Below are 21,866 nucleotides of genomic sequence, written 5' to 3'. Positions count from 1 at the left end.
TCAGTATTATAAATAAAAATTAAGAAATTAATCCAATATATGTCCTCGAAAAGAATTAGAAACATGGAAAAATCCTAGTCGTTCCCTACTCCATTACCCTGCCTCTTGTGTTTCTTACTATTCTCTCTAATTAATCAACTTCTACGGAGCAATCTCTTACTCATCTAACGTGGGTCTGCGTCACACCTCTGAAATCTGAATCTGAATTCATTAAAGGCGCAGAAGTACCTTAAGTTTTTATTTTTGTATTTTACCATTATAATTAAAGAACTCTAAAAGGCGTGGGGAAAGCACTGTAGCTTCCCCACGCCTTTTAATTATACCTAATATAATAATAATAATAATTATTACTATTATAATTATAATTATATTTTAATATTTTAATATATTTTTTTTCTCTTTTGTAGTAGTTTTTTTTTTCCGTTTTTTTTTCTGCTTTTCTTTTTTTTTTCTGTAGTCTTTTTTTTTTGCTTTTTTTTTTTTTTTTTCTGAGCTTTCTTTTTCCCACTTTTGTTTGTTCTTCATTTTTTTTACATGTTTTTTTTTTACCTAAAATTGACTTTTTTTTTAATTTTTTTTTCAAAATTATCTTTACTAATTTTTTTTTAAATATTAAGCTGGTTGAAAATTTAACTATGTAGCTTTTTTCTTTAAAATATTGTAGTTTGCTATAATATTCTCATACCTTGTTTTTTTTTTATGATTTATTTATTTTTTTTTTTTTAAATGGTCTTTGTAGATTTTATTTTTTTTTTATATTAAGTTGGTTGAGAATTTAGCTTTGTGGTTTTTTTTTTTTTAAAAAAAACAATATGAATTGCTACAGTGTTTCCCCTACATGGTTTTTGTTTTTTCCACAGTGCTTCCTCACATATTTTTTAAAAAAAATTATCTTTATCGAATTTTTTTTTTCAATATTGAACTGACTGATAATATAGCTTTAGCTTTCCCCACATGTTTTTTTTTATTTTTTTTATTTCTTTTTCTTTTTTTCCAAAATTGTCATTTTTTACATATTTTTCTTTTTTTTTTTAGAATTTTTTTTTGTTGATTTTTTTTTTTTGCTATTGAGCTGGTTGAAATTTAGTTTTTTTGGTTTTTTTCTTTAAAATACTGTAGCTTTCCCCGCGTGTTTTTTTTCTCGCTTTTGTTTCTTCTTTTTTTACATGTTTTTTTTTTTTTTTCATTTTTTTTACCCAAAATTGACTTTTTTTTTTAATAGTCTTTGTCAATTTTTTTTTTTTTTTTTATATTGAGCTGGTTAAGAACTTAGCTTTGTAGCTTTTTTTTTTTTAAAAAAAAACACTATGAATTGCTACAGTGTTTCCCTTACGTGGTTTTTGTTTGTTTGTAGTGTTTCCCCCACGCGTTTTTTTTTTTTAAATTATCTTTGTCTAATTTATTTTTTAATATTGAGTTAGTTGAGAATTTAGCTTTAGCTTTCCCCACTTTTTTTTTTTTTGATTTTTTAAGTTTTTCCCAAAATTGTCTTTCTTCTTTATATTTTTTTTTCATAATTATTTTTGTTGATTTTATTTTTTTACTATTGAGCTGATTGATAATTTTGTTTTTTAATTTTTTTTCTTTAAAACACTAGATTGATGTAGTGTTTCTCTACATGGTTTTTTATTAAATAATTTTTTTTTTCAGAATTATCTTTGTCAATTTTATTTTTTTTATATTAAACTGATTGAGAATTTAGCTTTGTAGTTATTTAAAACACTGTAGATTGCTACAGTGTTTTCCCACATGATTTTTTCCTTGCTACAGTGTTTCCCCACATGTTTTTTTTTATCGATGTTTTTTTTCCAAATATGTTTTTGTCAAATTTATTTTTTTTCATACTGAACCGGTTAACAATTTAGCTTTTTTTCCTTAAAACATCATTGATTGCTACACTGTTTTCCCATATGCTTTTTTTTGTTATGTTTTTTTTTAAATGGTCTTTGTCATTTTTATTGTTTTTGATATTGAGCTGGTTAAAAATTACAACTGTAGATTTTCTCATGAAACACTATAGATTGTTATAGTGTTTCCATGGATGTTTTTTTTCCTTTCGTTTTTTTTTTATATTTGTCAAAATTATCTTTATTGATTTTTTTTTAATATTGAGTTGGTTGAGAATTATAATTGTATATTTCTTCACAAAACACTATAGATTGCTATAGTGTTTTCTTAAATGATTTTAATATTTAGCTGGTTGAAAATTTAGCTTTAACTTTCCCCACATGTTTTTTTTTTCTATTTTTTATTATTTGTTTTTTGCTTTTTTTCTTCCAAAATTGTCATCTTCTTTTTTGTGTTTTTTTTTTTTTTTTTAATATTGAGCTGGTTGAGAATATAGCTTTGTAGTTTTTTCCTTTAAAATATTGTGGACGGTAACAATTTTTTTTTATATTATTTTTTTTCACAAATCCACAATAATGCACAAGCATGCCACAAGCCCGTGGCATCGCGCGGGCATGTCATGCCTTTTACTAATATATTTACTTATTAATATATTATATAATTATAATTATTATATTATTATATTGTATTGTATTATATTATATTATATAACTATTTTTTTCCTTTTTTTTCTTTTTAATTTTTTTTAATGAATTTTTTTGTTTGATTTAGTTTGTTGATGTTAATTTTTTTTTTTTATTTAGTTATCAAATTTTCATGATACGGATCTCGAGTTTGATGGGTTAGCCTGATTTGACAAGTTATTTTTTTCATTTAGTTTAGTTTGTTAAAGTTAATTTTCTTTCTATTTAATTATCATACTTTCATAACACATGTCCTAGGCTTGATGGGTAACTTGGTTTGATGGGTTAACCCAGCTAATTCAGGGTAAACCCGTCATTTGTTTTTTTATTTAGTTATCAAACTTTCATGATGTGAATCCCAGGTTTTACGAGATAACCTGGTTTAAAAGGTTAACCTAATTAATTCAATTTTTTTTCTTTTTCTTCATTAGTTTTTTTCCTTTCTGTTGATTTTTTTTTCTTTGTTTTTTTAATCAATCTATTTAATTATCACACTTTTATGACACGACCTTATATCTAGACCCACATCCAATATTCTTGGGTCCGGTGTTGCAACCAGGCTCACTTAAACTTGGGTCATGCAAGTTTAATTTTATTATTAATATTATAAATATTACTTTTAGATCAGGCATTGCAGTCAAACCCAAGTTTCTTGGGTATAAACTTTGCAGAAAAAACTCAAGATTTTTAAATTTTTATTTGTTTTAATATTTTTTATGCAAAAAAAAATAACCCGCGGCATCGCGCGGGTCAAGTGTCTAGTAGTATTTTCTATACTTTGTGATCATCTCTGAGTCAGCTTGACGGTTTATCTAGACGATCCTATCCTATATTTTCGTCTTATGTTTTACTGTAAGCTTTGTCGAATGAAACAATTTATATCAGGAAATTTGTCTTTTGTCACTTCCTATTGAAGAAGAATTGTCCGAGAATGAAATGGCTCTGATCTCATTATTTTTAACAGCCTTTACCTGGTTTTAATGCAAGGTTCAGCTTTTACAATGCCCATGGAGCCCAATGATGCAAGTTGATGCTCAAATATGGTTCTCGGAGACGAGACAAAGAGGTCCGAACGCGTCAAATACGCGATTAGCAGAGCACAAATGGCTGGAAATTTAATTTATTTTCATAAAACTTGTACTATCAAATACAGGTACAAGCTGCAAGGCCAACTCTTGATAATTCAAAGTCACTATTAACTAATAAAAGAGATACATGCATCCATCAAAAACATAAATACGTTGATAACCCCATAATTTTTTTTACAGAGAATCGTGGTTTCTAATCTGTGAAGACAATTAGTTCACAAGGGTGCACAATCAGAGTGATAATTTTTTCCTTCCTTTGAGATTCAAGATCCTGTAAATAGATAAGTCCATAATTCGTGAAACTAGCATGAATTATATCAATTTTTAAATTAATTGGTAAGGTTTTAAGAAGTAATTTATATTATTTTTTAACATATCCTCTCAAATGAAAGCTTTTTGAGTTTGAAATTTGTATAAACTCATATTATTTTCTATTTAATTTTTATTAAATAAATAAAAATGATAATATTCAAACTTGTGACTGCTTGATTATTAAACCTTTTAATATTATATAAAAAAATTATACCAATCAATCAAAAATTTTAAGTTATATATAAAATTTTAAAAAATAATTTATATTCTTCTCTAATCCACCAAACTAAACTATGGTTATTTCAATTTCCCACCTCCTTATAAAATAACGACTCATTCTTTCCTTGACTCCCCAACCTCCTTAACCACACAGCACACGAGGAAACACAAGTATCGCTACTGTATTTTCAATCATGGCTTCCACATCTTCTCTAGCGTCTTTCAGCTCCTCCTATTCTCCTTTCATTGGCTCAAAGTTCTCGACCAATCAGCCTCAGTCGCTTCCATTTCGTGCCAGCTTCCGCCCCTTCAGTGTCTCTGCCTCCCGCGCTTCCACCGCCGAGCGACCACCATCCCGCAATGCCACACAAATATCTCTCTACGAAGTTCTCGGGATTCAAATGGGTGCCACTTGCCAGGAAATCAAGGCTGCTTACAGAAAGCTAGCAAGAACATTGCATCCTGATGTTGCAGCTAACGTTCAAAAGGAAGACACAGCTTATGAGTTCATTAAAGTACACGAAGCTTATGAAACTCTGTCGGACCCTGACAAACGTGCAGATTATGACCGTTCGCTTTTTAGACCTGGAAGGCAAATGAGCTCTCCGTTTGCAATGTCTGCAGCAACAATGGAAACAAATGTTGTAGCTGCTGGATTTCCTGCCTACACTAGGCGAAGATGGGAAACTGATCAGTGCTGGTAGCTGCAAAATTGTTTACTGGGCTGGATTTAACCCTGAATTATAGATACCCTAATCAGTTTCAGGTGATACAGAGGTGATGATTCCAGCTGGGGATGGATTCAAGTAGCCAGGATCGGACCTCAATCTTGTAATCATGTAAATAGTTGCATTTTTTACGGCCTGCAACCATAGATTCTTATCTGCAAATGCTTTTGATATTCATGCATCAAATATTTCAGGGCCTCCTTAATTTTCAGATATACCACAACCAGTTGTCCACGGTCCAAGAATTATTGTTTGATGTACATAGCCTAAGGATTTAATTTTAAGTTTTTTTCCTCGTCAAAACCTTCAAATACCAAAAACAAAAAAACAACTAAATTCTTGATTTTCTTGAACCTAAATACGTTTGATCATACGTTTGAAAAAGCTACTTAACATGGAAAGTAAATAAAAAAATCGAAGCAATTAAATCCTAAGATTATCTCCAATTTCTCTTACCTAATCAAAACAAAATAAAGTTTACAAAATCAAATAAAATATCGACAATTAAATATATATTACGATAGATAAATCAAACCATAAAATTGTGTCCATCCGTCCTCAATACCACACGGATATTTCATTTGTAATTTACAAGGGAAAATAAAACTTCCCTTTTCATTTGGAGCTAGCTAGCATATAAATCCTTTTGATAAATGTTTTATTGCGAGATGGGATCTGTGCTAGATGATGGCTAAAGCTGAAATAAACTTTCAAATTATCTTGTTTATAATTGATAGCATGCCCCTTTGCATAAGCCACAGTATACAGATTCTGTTCAAAACGTGATGGATAGAAAGTTACATCTTTTCTTGGAGTTCGAGATAATTACTGGCCTCGATTGTCTCTCTATATATGAAAAGGATGGCTTCGGCCGCTTGAAAAATGGATAACTCCAATTTATTGGATAAGGATGGGCAAACTTATCAAGTGAGAAAGCCGAAACGACAGTGATTTTTCTTTCTCAAACAAAAGATAAGTAATTCTACGACATGACCCCATCTTTACCTTTTCGTTTGTCTGTTTTTGTCCTTTTTCTCTCAAGAAAAATAAAGACAGGAGTCAGTTGAGCTATGGATAGCCATAACAGCTCAGGATACATTTGATCTGCACTTATCAGTTCTCAATATCGGCAAAGAGAGGTCGGTCAGACCTCGAGTATGAGACCCCCCGAATTAATTTTAAAAGTATATTTAATATGAAAAAAACATTAAATTATTTTTATTATTATTTAATATATTGATTTTTTAAAAAATAAAAAAATTTAATATTTTTCAAAATAAAAAAAAAATATATCTTCTAAAAAAACATCATGCTATAACAACCCCACTCTATCAAAAATGATAAAGTGATTATATCTTGAGTTTTTTTTTTTTTTTTTTTTTTTTTTTTCTAATGGTCATGAGTTCAAGTTTTATTAAGATTACTGAAAACTTATATAGTATTTAGTTTTAGAGTATAGAATTAATTGAGAAGTATACAAGTTAGTTCATATATCAAATTAATAATAATAAAAAAAAACATTTAAATTTAAGTTAATTTTGTTCGACATCCCTCTTACCATGATCAGAGTTTTAATTAGTTAGATCTCTTTATTACTAATTTGATTAGTATTTGAATTCTTTTAGTATTTTCTGAATGACTAGTAAACAATATTTATGGGGCGATAAATATCTGTATGTACGAAAATAAAAATTTAAATCGAAGGGTGGAATCTGCTTTCTTTAAATCTAGAGGAGAATTTGTGTCTTGTTTATTAAAAATGGAAGTTCCTTTGTCTATAACGAACACCATGGCACCAGCCAATAAGATTTTTGCTTTTGCATTCAATGAGAAGGGGAATCAAGTCCTGAACTTAAAGTTGCGAGCAATGTTATTAAGAGTCTGTTTGGCAACGTGTTAACGATTGTGTTTTTTTAAAAACAAACTTATTAAGTGTTTAGTTACCGATTCTTAAGAAATCAAAAAACATGGGCCCCATAATTTACAGCAGCAGGAACACGATTTTGGCGAAGCAATAAAATCCTGCTTTTTTCACAAGTTTCAACCTGTGGTTGGAACGATTAGTGGCTAATTACGTGCACAGTGCAATTCACTTGCACTCTGGCGTGAGGTGTGTTTTTTTTTTTTTTTTTTTTTTTTAATATGTTTATTTTCTGTACACTTTTTTTTTTTTTAAAAAAAACTAGTTTAGAGTAAATTAAATTTACTTGTATTGCCATGTAAGCAATATTTTTTTTTCCTGAAAAATTAGTGTAGAGTGAATTAAATTCACTCGCACTGTAATATCAAATCAATTTTATTCCTGATAATATTTTATCTAATTTTATTGCACGCTTAAAAAATTATAGAAATTATAGTTCTTGTCGGATGAATTTTGTACGTAATGTAATTGTAGATGGTTTAATGGAATAATAAAAAATATTTCATATAAAGTATTATTTATTTCATGAAATAATAACAATAGTTAAATCTACAACCTTTAAATTAAAAACCATCAATATTAATATATATATATATATATATATTAAAATTATTATTTTATAATTTTAATTTCAAAAGCATTCTTAACCAAACACATTAAACTACTTTTTATTCAACCTCAATTTCAACCACAGTTTTAACTAAACATCTATTTTTTCAAACCAACCTCAATTAAAAGTACTTTTTATAAAAACAATTTTTTTCAAAAAACACAACCACAACAGCTACCGCAATACCAAACACACTCTAAATCTCGTCCGGGTTGGTGGATTTACTCAGATCCTAACATCATTTAAGTTTCATAAAAAAATTAAAAATAAAATTAATCTTTATTTTTTTCAGTATTTTTTTTTATAAAATGACTTTATTTTGATGTTTTTTTTTTAAAAAATAAAATTTTAATTAATTCAGATTAATCTACTTAATGTGACTCGAGTATTACTTTGACTCTCGTTTCGGATTTATTATCAATGTTTGTGAGAGTAATGGAGAGAGAGAAGATGAGGGTGTGGCATGCGGGGGAAGCTTTGTGGAGAGTCTGCGGGGGAGGGGAGTATACGATAGGCCACTCGTCTTCATATATCCATTTCTAATAGGCCATAGCTCTAGGCCCACGCTGTATGGGTTTTCAAAATTACCGGGCGTAGCCCGAACTCTTCTTTCAAAAATGACTTGCCATGGCAGCAGGGCTGCAGCGCCTCAAAGAAGCACCAGTTGTTAGCAATGGCTCGTCTGATCCGGCAATGGCCGTTTCTACGTAACCATTGCTTCTCACGCTGCGTTCAACTACCTCCTCTCTGAATCTTTACTTTTATCCATCAAAGCCATCTCTCCTCGTCTCTCTCTCACTATAGTTACAGCTTCTAATCGGAACGCGCATTTTCGATCACGCGGTCCAGAAAAAACTTCTGATTTTGGACAAGGAGGAAATGCAAGTGATTCGGATTCTGAATCATACAAAAGCCGCAAACAGAAAAAATGCGAGGCTCGACTTGCCGTTCGTTGGGGCATGGAGCTGGCTTCTTTTTCTCCACCTCAAATCAAACGCATTATCAAGTGATGAACGCGAATTAACTTGCCTTCTTATTCCCCCCCCCCAGAAAAACACCAACGTTAAAGCTGGTCTTCGCAGTTTATATTGTGTCTTGCTTGGGATTTTCTAGGGTGGCTTCACTTGAGAAAGACGTATTCGATGCGTTAATGTTAGTCAAGGTACTTCTTCTGTAATATTATGTGTCTTTACTCTTTCGGAGTGCGTTGATTTTTTAGCTGTTTTATGTTCTTAGCGAGGGAAGCAAATGAAGATAATGTGCGTGTTTTTTTCGCAGTGACCAGGACCGTATGTGCGGGAAGGAAAGCGGAGGCAATATAATTATATCGGTATTGAGCTCTGTATCTTTTAAACACTAGCCTTGGATAACTTTTTTAAAAGAATATGGTTGGCTTAGCTAGCTACGTTGTCTGTGTTTGTGTTTTTCCTTGCTGCGAAATATGGGGTATCAAGTTGAAGCAAATGCGTGCAAGTAATCTTAGCTTTGGTGCATGCTAATGCATTTAATGTTACTAATCGTGGAGCAAGACTTGTTGCATATTTAATGAGAAAGATGTTCGTTTCATGGTGTGGCTTTGATTTCTCTCAATCAAGTAAACTGTGTGCCATGCAAGAACATCATAGGTGTATATCTTGTCTTGTAGAGAATCTTTAACATCGAGTTTTAGCATTATAAATGTGTTCTTAAATCTTGATTGCTATGTGCATTGTGGCTGTGGGGGTAGGGAATGTTGCGGGATGTAGAAACTGAACTGATGGATGCTTTGATTCATGTCTACAAAAGATGGTGATTGGAGTAGGCTGCAGGGATTTTCTGGTTTGGAGGAAAAGATTATTGGCGATCACAATGAAGAATCTGGAGAAAGAGAAAACGATGTGGAAGAGGAGGCATGGTAAGCAATTATTACCTTCGGTTGTCGTTTTGAATGGCAATACAGTTGGGGTTATGAACGCATATGTCAAATTCTTCAATCTTCTTCTGGTCTAACTCCAATTATGAAATCTTTTAACTGAAGACACTGATCTTATCTTAACTTTCTTCACTACCAATTCGGTATTGAACGCAAACCTACCATTACAGCTCTTTTCTTGGTCTACAACTTATGGATGCAATTCTCACTTCCCTAGTCTTGATTATGTCTTATTGCATTTAGCTTCCACAAGCAGAAGCTTGCATAAGTGTGGAAATAATGAATTAGAACTCCAAGGAAGCTGGAGATTTTATTTGAAGATTTATGATGATTACACATGAAAATGGAAAACAAAAATTCCAAGATGACACATTACATGTTTCTTGTACTATTTTCAGGGGTCACACGAGTACATTGATATAGCAACCAGTTGTTTCGGTGGCCTGATTAACAGAGACATAAAAGTTATCAATGAAGTTTATGCACTTCGAAGCATTGATTTTGACAGTCAGGTCAGTGAAATGTCACCCTAAGTGTATCAGTTACTGCATATCAGAGTCGTTCATGAGATATCTCTAACAATGGGCTAACGATTCCTACTGCGAGCCACCTCATAGAATTATAGACTATATAGCTTGGGCTTAGGCGCGTGGATGTAAACACGGCTTGTAGAGTCATATCTTTTGCTTTTGAAGGCCAGGCCCATTACCATTCCCCTTTCCTTCCCGTTTCCCTTCATTCCTTTTTGTTCTCCTTTGTTTTTTCATTTTGGATGGTGAGAAACATTGGGAGTCTGGGACTTATAAACCGTTGGACACTTGAGCTCATGTATAGACCTAAGAAAAAGAGTCCTAGATGGTCCAATATGCATTTACTTGGATAAATTTGGCGTGGTTCTATCTTTGCGCTAAGGGCTATACTGCCACACAAGAATGGTACTGGATAATTGTAAAGAATAAGAACAAAAGTGCACAATATTTAAATTGAATGAATTGCATTTACTAAATGGAAATGGCTAATAAATAGCCTTACAGGAATAACAATAATACTGAAAAATAGCTCACGTTCACAATAACGTGGCACATGAAATAACAAAAAATAAACAACCAACATCCTTAATTTAATCTTGACCATGTATATCTTCCTGAAGACTAGGGACTCATGGACTAATTCAAATACTAAAAAATAAACCCTTTCATTCCTTCCTTTAAACTTACTGCAGTATGCAGTTAGTTTACGTCAGTAATTTCTTGGACTCCCAGCAGTGTTCTTAGTTTCAGAAATGCATCAAGCTTTAAAGGCTTGGTCATTAAATCTGCCACCTGATCCTGACTTCCACAATGAACTAATGCAATTGTACCTTCTTTAGTAAGATTTCTCAAAAAATGATATCTCACATCGATATGCTTACTGTGTCCATGCATCACCGGATTTTTGGACAATTTAATAGTTGAGCTGTTATCACATTTCACTTGTGTGCACTCATTATTTGAGTGTCCCAATTCCTTCAATACTCTTTTTATCCAAAGAGCTTGACATACACACATTGCGACTGCTATAAATTCTGCTTCAGTTGTAGAAAGAGTCACTATTGGTTGCTTCTTCGAACTCCATGAAACTGCTCCTGAGCTTAACAAAAAAACATATCCACTTGTACTCTTTCCATCCTCCATATCTCCAGCATAATCACTATCCGTAAATGAGAGTAGTTCATCACTTTCCCCTTTCTTGTAATAAATTCCAAAATTTATTGTTCCTCTCAGATATCTGAGTGCCCTTTTTGCTACTTGTAGATGAAGTTCCGTCGGTTTGGCCATGTATCTACTGATGAGACAAGTAACAAACATCATGTCTGGTCTTATTGCTGTGAGATACATTAGGCTGCCCACTAATTGCTTATAATATGTTTCATCTACTCTAGCTCCGCCTTCATCTTTGTTGACTCTGCATCCTGGAACTATTGGATTTTTCACTGCATTGCATTCCATCATACCAAACCTCTTCAACACCTCTAGTGCATATTTCTTCTGACATATGTAAGTGCCACCTGAATGCTGTAATACTTCGATTCCCAAGAAATACCACATCTTCCCCAAATCTGACATCTCAAACTCCCTCATCATGGAGTTTTTGAATTCAGACAACATATGTGTATCATCACCAGTAAATATTAGATCATCAACATAAACACTTACAATGATAATCTTTCCTTCCCTGCTTCTCTTTGTGAATAAAGTTTGCTCACTTTCACATTGTAGAAAGCCTTCATTGGCAAAATGACCCTCGATTCGACTGAACCAAGCTCTTGGAGCTTGTTTTAACCCGTACAACGCTTTATGCAACTTGTAAACTAGATGTTCGCTGCCCTTCTTTTCATACCCTTTTGGTTGATCAACATAAACATCTTCATGCAATTCCCCATGCAGAAAAGCTGATTTGACATCCAACTGATAAACAATCCAGTTTTTTTGAGCGGAGAGAGCAATAATCATCCTTACTGTATCCATCCTGGCTACTAGTGCAAAGACTTCTGTATAGTCAATTCCGTGTTGTTGTGAGTACCCTTTGGCAACTAGCCTTGCCTTGTATTTATCAATATCCCCATGTTCGTTGTACTTTGTTTTGTAGACCCATTTGACTCCAATTTTTTTTTGCTCCCTCCGGCAACTCGTTGAGCGTCCAGGTATTGTTCTTCTCTATGGCATTAATTTCACTGTCCATAGCAAGTCTCCAGTGTTTAACTTTCACAGCATCTTCAAAATAAATGGGATCAGAAGACATAATTAATGCCATATTGGACTCATAATCAGATAAATCCTCCCCTGTAGCACAATCTTGCATCCACACCGGAGGACCCCTTTCTCTTCTTCCACTTGTTAGCAGGCCACTCCCCCCGTCAAATTGCATGTCAGTCGTTGGATTGTCTCCACTTGGCAGCAGCTCATTCTCTTCGTCTGCTATGTTTTGTGCCGTTGGATTAACCTGCTCACCTAATCTTCTAACTGGCAGCATACACATCGTAGGATCATTAAACTCAGCTTCTTCTTCTTCTCTCTCGGCATTTGCATCATCTTCACAGACAATGTGTCTGTGTTCTTCGTTTTCTTCCCCTTCTTCCCCATTGATTTTAGCCTCACGTTCACCACTCTCATCCCCGTGATTGTCATCACTATCATCACCATCTTCACGTGTTCCTTCTCTGTCACCCCAAACCAAATCTGCCAAAATTTGTTCTTCATAAGCAACATCCCAGTCCCACTGTTTGTCCTCCTCAAAGATCACATCTTTGCTAACCATGATTTTTTTGTTTAAAGGATTAAACAACCTGTACCCCTTTGACTCCTCACTCATACCCAACAGTACACACACAAAGCTTTTGTTATCAAGCTTACTCCGTCTCTCATCTGGAACATGAACATGGGCTAAGCTCCCAAAGATCCTGAAATGGTTTACTGATGGTTTACTTCCACTCCATGCCTCATGAGGAGTGATGTCTGTCAAAGCATAAGTCGGACACCGATTGAGCACATAGAAGGCCCAGTTCACTGCCTCTGGCCAGAAGGATTTTGGAATCCCTTTACCAGAGAGGATTGATCAGACCATGTTCATCACGGTTCGATTTTTCCTCTCTGCAACTCCATTTTGCTGGGGAGTGTACGCCGTGGTGAGTTGCCGTTTGATACCTTGTTGGCTGCAGAATTCGTTGAATTCACTTGAGGTAAATTCTCCTCCCCTGTCTGTTCTTAGGCATTTCACATGCAATAGGGTTTCCTTTTCCACCATAGCTTTGAATTTCTTAAAATAAATGAAAGCTTCGGACTTTGTAGCTAAAAGAAATGCCCATGAGTTTCGGCTAAAATCATCAATGAAACATAATATGTACCTTTTGCCAGTGTTGGATTCGGGGGAAATAGGACTGCAAATGTCTGCATGAATTAATTCCAATTTCTGTTTTGCTCTCCAATTGCTGTGTTTGGGCATGACCTCTCTGTGTTGCTTGCCATTGAGGCAATCTGTGCAGGTGATGGTGGGAGCCGAGAAGGTGGGCAATCCATGTACCATGTGTCTCTATTGTAAGGTTCTTAAGCCTTTGTAGCTTAAGTGACCAAACCGTCTGTGCCATAACACTGAGGGAGTTTGAGAATTGGTGAGAAGAAAATTCTCTTGATTCTGAGTCTGTGAATGTACGGGAGCTTGAGTATGTGCAAGTAGGATGAACATCCGATTTGCACTCATCTTGGTTTGAATGATCAAACCCTTCTCAGGATGGTAAAGCTTACAAACTCCATGCTTAATTAAAATTGCTAAGCCCCTTTCTTGTAGTTGACCTATGCTCAGTAAGTTATTTTTAAGCTCCGGTACATAATAGACATCATTAACAACATGCTTAATACCATTGATCAGTAATTTTACTCTGCCTTTGCCAACTACTGCCATTCTGCTATTGTTTCCAAGTTTAATCGAATGCTGAAAATTGTCATCCAAGTAGGAGAACATACCTCTAAAACCACACATATGATTAGAACATCCTGAATCTAGGAACCATGCATCATTCCTTGTTGTCTTAGCTAATGTAACATAGGACATTAACATCATTTCATCTGTTTCATTTAGCTCCACATTGGACATTAGCAACATCTCATCTTCATCATCTAGCTCCACATAATTTGCTGCCTTGTTCATGGTTGGACACTCGTATTGGAAGTGTCCAAGTTTGTGACACCTGAAACATTCCACCATGTCTCTATTGAATGTTTGTGTTCTACCTCCACGGCCTCGGCCTCCGTAATTGCTTTTTCCACGACCTCTTCCACTGAATCTGTCATCATAGATTCTCAGGGCATGATCATCTGTATCATGCCTTTTGAATTTATGTTCATGAACAAGTAATGAACTCTGCAGCTCATCAACTGAAAGATGATTAATATCTTTAGACTCAATGGAGCACACTATGTAATTGTACTTCTCAGTAAGTGTGCGTAAAATCTTCTCAACAATTTTCTCATCAGGTATGCTTTCTCCCAGATTTCGCATGTCATTTGCCACCAGCATAACTCTTCCAAAATAACTTGTGACAGTTTCTCCTTGTTTCATTTCCAGCACTTCAAAATTCCTGCGAAAGATTTGAAGTTGAGCACGTCGAGCCCTTGTATTTCCTTGGTACTTGATCTTCATGGAATCCCACAACTGTTTTGCTGTGTCTTTTTGAGTAATAGTCTTCAGAATGGATTTGTCGATGGACTAAAAAAGGTAGTTTTTAACCTTTAAATCTTTCAGCTTTGTCTCCTCCAATGTCTTTTTCTGTGCATTATTCAGAATTTCCCCTGATGCAGGCTCGACATATCCTGTCTCAATAACGTTCCAATACTCTTTGGAACGCAAGAGATCTCCATTAGCATGTTCCAATGCTCGTAGTCTCCATCAAATTTCGGGATGCAAGGTGATGCAAAATTGCTGGACTCTGCTGCCATTGTTGAAATTTGACCCTCAAGAACTCTCTTTCTCACTGTGTGTTTAAAAGCACTCAAACTCACTTTGTCACTCTGTGTTTAAGACACTCAAACGCACTCACTCTGTGTTTAAAAAAACACTCAAGCACTCGCTCACTCTAAGTTTGAAGTCACTCAAAAATATGTCTCCCTTTTGTATCTATTTCTTCGTCACAGGCCAGATGTAATGGCTCTGATACAAATTGTAAAGAATAAGAACAAAAGTGCACAGTATTTGAATTGAATGAATTGTATTTACTAAATGGAAATGACTAATAAATAGCCTTACAGGAATAACAATAATACTGAAAAATAGCTCACGTTCACAGTAATGTGGCACATGAAATAACAAAAAATAAGCAACTAACATCCTTAATTTAATCTTGACCATGTATATCTTCCTGAAGATTAGGGACTCATGGACTAATTCAAATACTAAAAATAAACCCTTTCATTCCTTCCCTTAAACTTAATTACATATTTACTTCAAGGAAAGAATCATCTTAAAAGCGAGCTATCATTGTGTCGTCTATGGCCGTCCAGTACCTTTACTAAGTTTTTGTGAAGGTAGATAGCAATGGCAATCATAATCCACGGTCCTCTTCTGTTTAGCATGCCCTGGTCTATAGGTGCGTGTGGGCACATTGCTTACTCCCACACGACAGGCTCATCAATAATGATCTGCCTAGAAGCTAACTTGACACCTTTGTCTTTCATTCTTTCTGTCTCTTTCCCTGCTTGGGCGATACTGGGGGTCATTGTTTCGCAGGACATGAGGCAATACATAGTATAAGATGTAACGTATTTGTCATGATAGATAGCTACGAGGTGAGTTGTTCAATTCAGCAATATTTTTCCTCAATAATGGTTCTACTTTGATATGCCTTTTGCATCAGCTGATGCCATACCATCCAGATTGCTTAATTATTGTTATCACTTCTGTCTATGGAAAGCTACAAAGCGCATGATGATAAAGCTGTGATTAGTCAGCCAGTGATGCCTATACTTAGTTTTCAAATGGTGTGAATCAGATCTATATATAATGCCTGATGATATTTGTTTTGACAATTATCTTGGACGGCATCCATTCTTTGTTTCTAATCTCTATATGCTTGCATCACATTCATACATATCAGTGCGAGTCTGTAGTTGCGTCCACCATGATCCTGCTGTATATCACAATGGTGCTATTGCTTCTACCTTTAAAATTGTTTTCCTGTATTGTCTACTGCCTATTTTTCAACATTTTCGGCATCAATAGGTTCCCGAGATTCCCAGAAATGTCTGGCTTCTCTGGAGTGAAAATACCTTCTTCTCTAGTGCCTAAATTTCAACATTTTACGCTCTAATTCTTCAGCTGGAACTGATACCAATACCAATTACTAGCCCTGCAAGGATCACATCCTAGAGGTAGTTTTACTGAGTTAGCTAAAATTCTGTTGAAAATATGAAATTTGCAGGCAAGTGCTTTACGCCAAAGTTATATCAGATGTCATAGTCCCAAATACTTGGGGGGAATTCCTCTCCCAACAATAAGCAACGATGCTTGGCAGTGAAAATTAATAATGGCACTGAACTCCGAAGAGCTAACATTTTAAGGCTCATTGCAGTGTGTACTAAGGACAATCTGTTTTTTGCACAGCAAGCAGAAAAGAAAATGCCAATTTAAGTGATGCTGCATGCCGTCCAATTGCTTAACCTAACTCCAAAACAACTTGACCCTACAAGAGATAAGAGTTTCTCTGGCGGGGGACCAAAAATGATAAGGTAGGCAAATGGCGAATTAAATAAGCTGTGCTGCCGACTACTTCTCGAATCAACCAAGACGAATAATAAGTTGCTCCTTGGGATGCCCTGTAAATTGCAATTTACATCACTGGGTTTATGTAAGAAACTGTTCTTGCTCATTTGGAGCAAAATTACCAAACTTGGCCAGCTTGATTTAAAACTTGAGTTATAATTAAATTAAACCGGTTATTCAGTATTGATAAAAATATATTTTGTTTATGACTAGCATGGACCAGAAACCGAGTCTAAATTTAATCTACATCATACATAAAGTATAATAACTTTAATTTAAGATATGTTTAGATCTGTATTAATGATTATTTTTTAAAATATTTTGTATTAAAAAATATATTAAAATAATATTTTTAATATTATCCCATTAAAATAATATGAAAACATAAAAAAAATATTAATTTAAAAAAAAATAAAAAAATCTTTTAAAATACAGAATGACAAAAAAGCTTTCGAGAAACTTAGGACGGCAGTCGTGAAATGGCCAAGGGTAAAAAAAAGATGCAGAAGAAATCTACATCCTTGTGAGTTATAGAGTATGAAACAAGGGGTAAGATGCAAACTAGAAGAGTTTTCGTCATAAGAAACCAGGAAATTATATATTTCCTTCAGTTTGGTTTTTGTGTCAGATAGCAAAATAAATATGGAGTTTCTCAATTTATTGTTTGCAGGACGTCACAGAGTGCGACTTCTCGTCAAGGATTAGTGGCAGCAGCAGTACTGTGACAATGATACAGGCATGTGTTAAAAATATTTTATAAGAAAAAAAAATAGAATACAGATAAGAAATTAAATCAACTACACCTTCTATTTAATATCATAAATTTATAATCTTTAAAATTATTCTCATTAATTTTTTGTTAAAAAAATCATCCATATTAAAAAATAAAAACAATTGAATACGATTCGTCAAGGGTATCATTACTCTAGATTTATTAGATTTAAAGTCAAGTGAGTGTCCATCATCCTCCCATTGATTAATTTGTTTCAGATTCTCCAAACATGAAGCGAAAGTGATTGAAGAGCAGCCCTAGTTTTCTTCCCTCTCTTCTTTTAATGAGTAGATATTCTAAGCTGGTTCTTGCCAAAGTTATCGAATAGCAACCCTTCAGAAAACAGGAGTGGTTTGAACACATTGTTCTAGTTCACTGTTTAAGACTGTCCCAGAACATTTTTTTAAAAAAAATATTTCGGACAGGGAATGTCCAGAAAAAAGAAGAAGGAGAACGTGGCGGTTTGAAGGGTCTCTGGGCCGCCATTTAGGTTTACTCTAGGTAAGGTGATCCCATGGCGAATAAGAAACAATCAATTACATGTGTGCATAGAGTTAGCACGCCGAGATATTTAACTTGCAAGAGTTAACACAGCCAGTCTAGTCTAAGCCGGTGGCTTAATTAATAGAAAATTCTCAAAACTACTGCTATGTTTTTGTCATGTTGGATAGGGAAATCAAACTTTGATAACTTTATGTCTGAGATATTTCCTATATTCGATGGTCCTCGATTAGATATTTGGAGATCAATGGAAGCAGATATTTCTTGGTGCCAAATATCTACCAGAGCAGTTGCTTTCGGGCAAGACTTGTAACTTCTGGGCACCGCCTTCATCCTTGAGAAACCCTGATTGGCGCTATAAAACTACCCAAGATATTATGAGATTCGGGATCTTGAATGTTGCTGTAAGTTGAACTCAACTTTAACTGTCCCTCTTGCAACTCAGGGACATGTAGCATCGATCGTCGAGCCAGACAGTAGGTTTGGGTTGGTGCTAATTGGCAATGAATTGTCAACAGACATGAAGAACTTGGATTACAAAGCTTGACCGTCGACTATTCCGAAGACAGACGTGTCACTTGTTTCCATAAATTTGTTTCTGAAACACTTCTTAAGTGGAGTTCGTAATTTTAAAACAAAATGTATAGACAATATATTCTTGGAGTAAAGAACAAATCTAAGCATTTGGATGGCATACAAAACAGGAAAGAAAACACATTCTTACAGATAAAAAAACATTGCTTCAACTAATAACCATGCATGTCCATGGCTTTGTAGGAGTCCGCTCACGTTTAGAGAGTGGTGTTGAGCTTACAGTAAGCTAGCTTTCTTACCCTTTTCTTTCCCCGCGTCACCTGGCTTCTCTTCCCTTCTTGTTTAAAGCTGGTACTGGATTTAGAGAGGTGCAAACCCGTTCCATGCAAATTTAATTTTTTTTTAGTTTAAATTTAAGTTTTTTATGAATTTAGATCTTTTAATATGTTAATGTGAATAATAATTTAAAAAAATAAAAAATATTATTTTAATATGTTTTTAAATAAAAAACACTTTAAAAAATTATTTTAAAAAATGATGTCGCACGCTTCTACTGCCACAGATTCATTATGGCTGTTATCATGATAGGCAATAAACGAGAGATTTTATAATATGCGCGCGCGCGCGTGTATAGGTGTAGGATGGAAAGATAAAATGAGAAGAGAATAAAAAAATTAGTTTTAAAATTATTAGACGAAGATATTTTTAATAAGATTAAATGTGATTTTTATTTTATGTTTTTATTTGTTTTATTGAAGTGAATTCATATAATAGCTAATGGTATTTAATGTGATAATGATGTAAAATTTCTCAAAAGGAAATCTTAAAATAGCAAAGAAACAGTTGATGAACTGTAGTTCCATCTTATCATAATTATGACTTGTAGCTGGAGGAAAGAAAATAATATATAATATAATATAATCAATTTAATAGGGTTGGTGCTAACAGGGAAACATAGTGGTCGTAACAAATTTGATGGGATTTGGTAGGATGACTTTCATGTTTGTTAGACACAATTTTCCAGTGAAGTAATTCTTAAGTATATTTTTACGTTTTAAAAAGTAGTTTTTAAAAATTTAATTTTTTTTAAAATTAATATTTTTTTTAATATTTTCAAATCATTTTAATGTACTGATATTAAAAATAATTTTTAAAATATAAAAAAAATATCATTTTAATGTATTTCTAAGTAAAAAACACTTTTAAAAAATAACCATAACCATAACCACACTCTCAAACATGCTAAATTGAATACGCCACTAACCTAATAAATTATTTATTTATTTAGTTAAAATAATTATTTAATATAAATATTTAAATTTTATTGATTAAATATTTACAAGTTTAAATCTTATCATCTTATTATATTTAATAAAATTAAACACATAATAATACATAAAGTAGAGTAATATAAAATTATTACAAAAATATCAAATAATAACTTAAACTTTTAGCTTCAACTTTTAAATTTTTAATTTAAAAAAGTTATTTGACATTTATTTACATTCATCATAATATTTAAAATGTCAATACTAATTCTTCTTCGTAGTTAGCAGAATGTTTTATAAAAATATATTTAATTTGAAAAAAATATTAAATTAATATTTTTTTATAATTTTAATATGCTAATATTAAAAATAAAAATATAAAAAACTATTTTAATATAATTTTAATAAAAAAAATAATTTTTAAAAACACCTCTCACCACAATATAAAACACACCATTTCACTTACATTCTTTACCGATGCCACTTACAAAAAGAATAGCTTCATTTCCCATTATTCCACTAGCTAAATAATTTTTTCTGTATGATTTTCTTAATCAATTTAACTTCCAAATCCAGATTTGAAATAATTTTTAATTACCATATCTAAAAAAATCCTCAATTAACTAAATCAATTTTAATCACCTAAACAAATTATTAACTGCTATATTTAATTACTCAAATGCCAATTTAAACGATGCGGCTCTTCGTCACCTTAAATTTTGTTGGCCCATCTCCTATCCTGAGCCCTTTAGGCCCCATCAAAGACACCCTGTTCTCTGTCTCTATAAATATATATATAACAGCATCTCTGTCTATATATAGTTACCCTGTTCTGTCTTCCCATCACCTCATCCATACACGACACAAGAAGAAGAGTCTGGTGTCATTGCTAATCACCTTACTAAACACTTCTCTTCTTCTTGTTACCTCTCTGCATTTCTCTTATTAATAATGTCTCAACGAACTTTACTTATCCCTTTATCATCCTTCTTCATTGCCCATTTACTCATTTCGGGTAATTAATTATAATATTTTCAAAGAGAGTTTTTGTAATTATAATTGGTTCGTTTCTTTGAATTCTTGAAATTAATGTTTATTTTTTTTTCTCAGGTGTTGTTTCAACAACTTTTACATTAACAAATAAGTGTGGATACACAGTATGGCCAGGCATTCTGTCCAACGCAGACGCACCAGCTCTTTCCACGACTGGTTTTGCCCTTCAAAAGGGGGAGTCAAAAACCATTACAGCACCAGCTTCATGGGGTGGACGTTTATGGGGCCGCACATATTGCTCTCAAGACTCCACAGGGAAATTCTCTTGCCTAACAGGGGATTGTGGCTCTGGAAAACTAGAATGTTCAGGCACTGGTGCAGCGCCTCCGGCAACGTTAGCAGAGTTCAAGCTTGACGGCTATGGAGGGATGGATTACTTTGATGTCAGCCTTGTTGATGGGTACAACTTGCCATTGCTTGTTGTCCCCCAAGGCGGTTCTGGTCAGAACTGTACAAGCACAGGATGCGTGGTGGATTTGAATGGCGCGTGTCCTTCAGAGCTTAAGGTTACTAGCACGGGAGGCGAGAGCGTGGCATGTAAGAGCGCCTGTGAAGCGTTTAGGTCACCACAGTATTGTTGCAACGGTGCATATGGGACACCTGATACTTGCAAGCCTTCATCGTATTCCGAGATATTTAAGAACGCCTGTCCACGCGCTTACAGCTACGCTTACGATGATAAGACCAGTACCTTCACTTGTGCCTCCGCTGATTACCAAATTACCTTCTGCCCCGGGCCTAACACCAGGTAAATCTCCTCTCCACCTTTGTCACTTTTTTGCAACGTTAGAGGGTATGTTTGTCCGAGAAAAAGTAAAAAAGAGCTTGCAAACATGAACGTTGAGGTAACCGTTTTGTCCTCATTTACCACCTGGCTTTAACGTTACTGCCAGATGAAGGAACGTTTGAGAAAACGTCGTGTCAGTTTTTGACATATATGAAGTGAGCCGTTGAAAAATCATATCACTTCAGCCCTACGCTAGCATTTTTAATTTTTTTTTTTGCAATTCGCGGCATAGATTATGCTGTATTTGATGATAGGGAGGAGGGTGATATTTTTTTAATAATATATTTTTATTTAAAATATATTAAATTAAATTTTATAGATAATTTTGATTTGTAATATT

The 21,866-nt window shown here is 33.8% G+C and overlaps 2 protein-coding genes and 1 long non-coding RNA gene across 3 annotated transcripts; all 3 read left to right on the top strand.

Annotated features, from left to right (window-relative positions):
- Window positions 1-4,265: 4,265 nt before the first annotated feature.
- On the top strand, window positions 4,266-5,181 carry LOC118052691 (chaperone protein dnaJ 11, chloroplastic). The gene has a single exon (XM_035063698.2). It carries the CDS (start codon window positions 4,345-4,347, stop codon window positions 4,852-4,854), a length of 510 nt encoding a protein of 169 aa, XP_034919589.1. The 5' UTR covers window positions 4,266-4,344; the 3' UTR covers window positions 4,855-5,181.
- A 3,272-nt stretch (window positions 5,182-8,453) lies between these two features.
- Window positions 8,454-10,246, top strand: LOC118052690 (uncharacterized). The gene is made up of 4 exons (XR_004688245.2): window positions 8,454-8,571; window positions 8,688-8,739; window positions 9,136-9,303; window positions 9,720-10,246. It is a non-coding gene; the product is annotated as an uncharacterized lncRNA (long non-coding RNA).
- Window positions 10,247-20,496: 10,250 nt separating this feature from the next.
- On the top strand, window positions 20,497-21,772 carry LOC118052689 (thaumatin-like protein 1b). Its single transcript, XM_035063697.2, has 2 exons — window positions 20,497-20,701; window positions 20,797-21,772. Exons 1-2 carry the CDS (start codon window positions 20,638-20,640, stop codon window positions 21,489-21,491), a joined length of 759 nt encoding a protein of 252 aa, XP_034919588.1. The 5' UTR covers window positions 20,497-20,637; the 3' UTR covers window positions 21,492-21,772.
- The last annotated feature ends 94 nt before the right edge of the window (window positions 21,773-21,866 follow it).

This window comes from Populus alba, chromosome 2, assembly GCF_005239225.2.
Source record: "Populus alba chromosome 2, ASM523922v2, whole genome shotgun sequence".
In the NCBI taxonomy this organism is placed as follows: domain Eukaryota; kingdom Viridiplantae; phylum Streptophyta; class Magnoliopsida; order Malpighiales; family Salicaceae; genus Populus; species Populus alba.
This window is presented reverse-complemented; position numbering and strand designations above follow the sequence as displayed.

Excerpts from the sequence above, each read along its gene's own strand:
- LOC118052691 (XM_035063698.2), top strand. The coding sequence starts at position 4,345 with ATGGCTTCCACATCTTCTCTAGCGTCTTTCAGCTCCTCCTATTCTCCT.
- LOC118052689 (XM_035063697.2), top strand. The coding sequence starts at position 20,638 with ATGTCTCAACGAACTTTACTTATCCCTTTATCATCCTTCTTCATTGCC. Across the intron at positions 20,702-20,796 it reads TGCCCATTTACTCATTTCGG|GTGTTGTTTCAACAACTTTT; the intron begins GTAATTAATTAT and ends TTTTTTTCTCAG.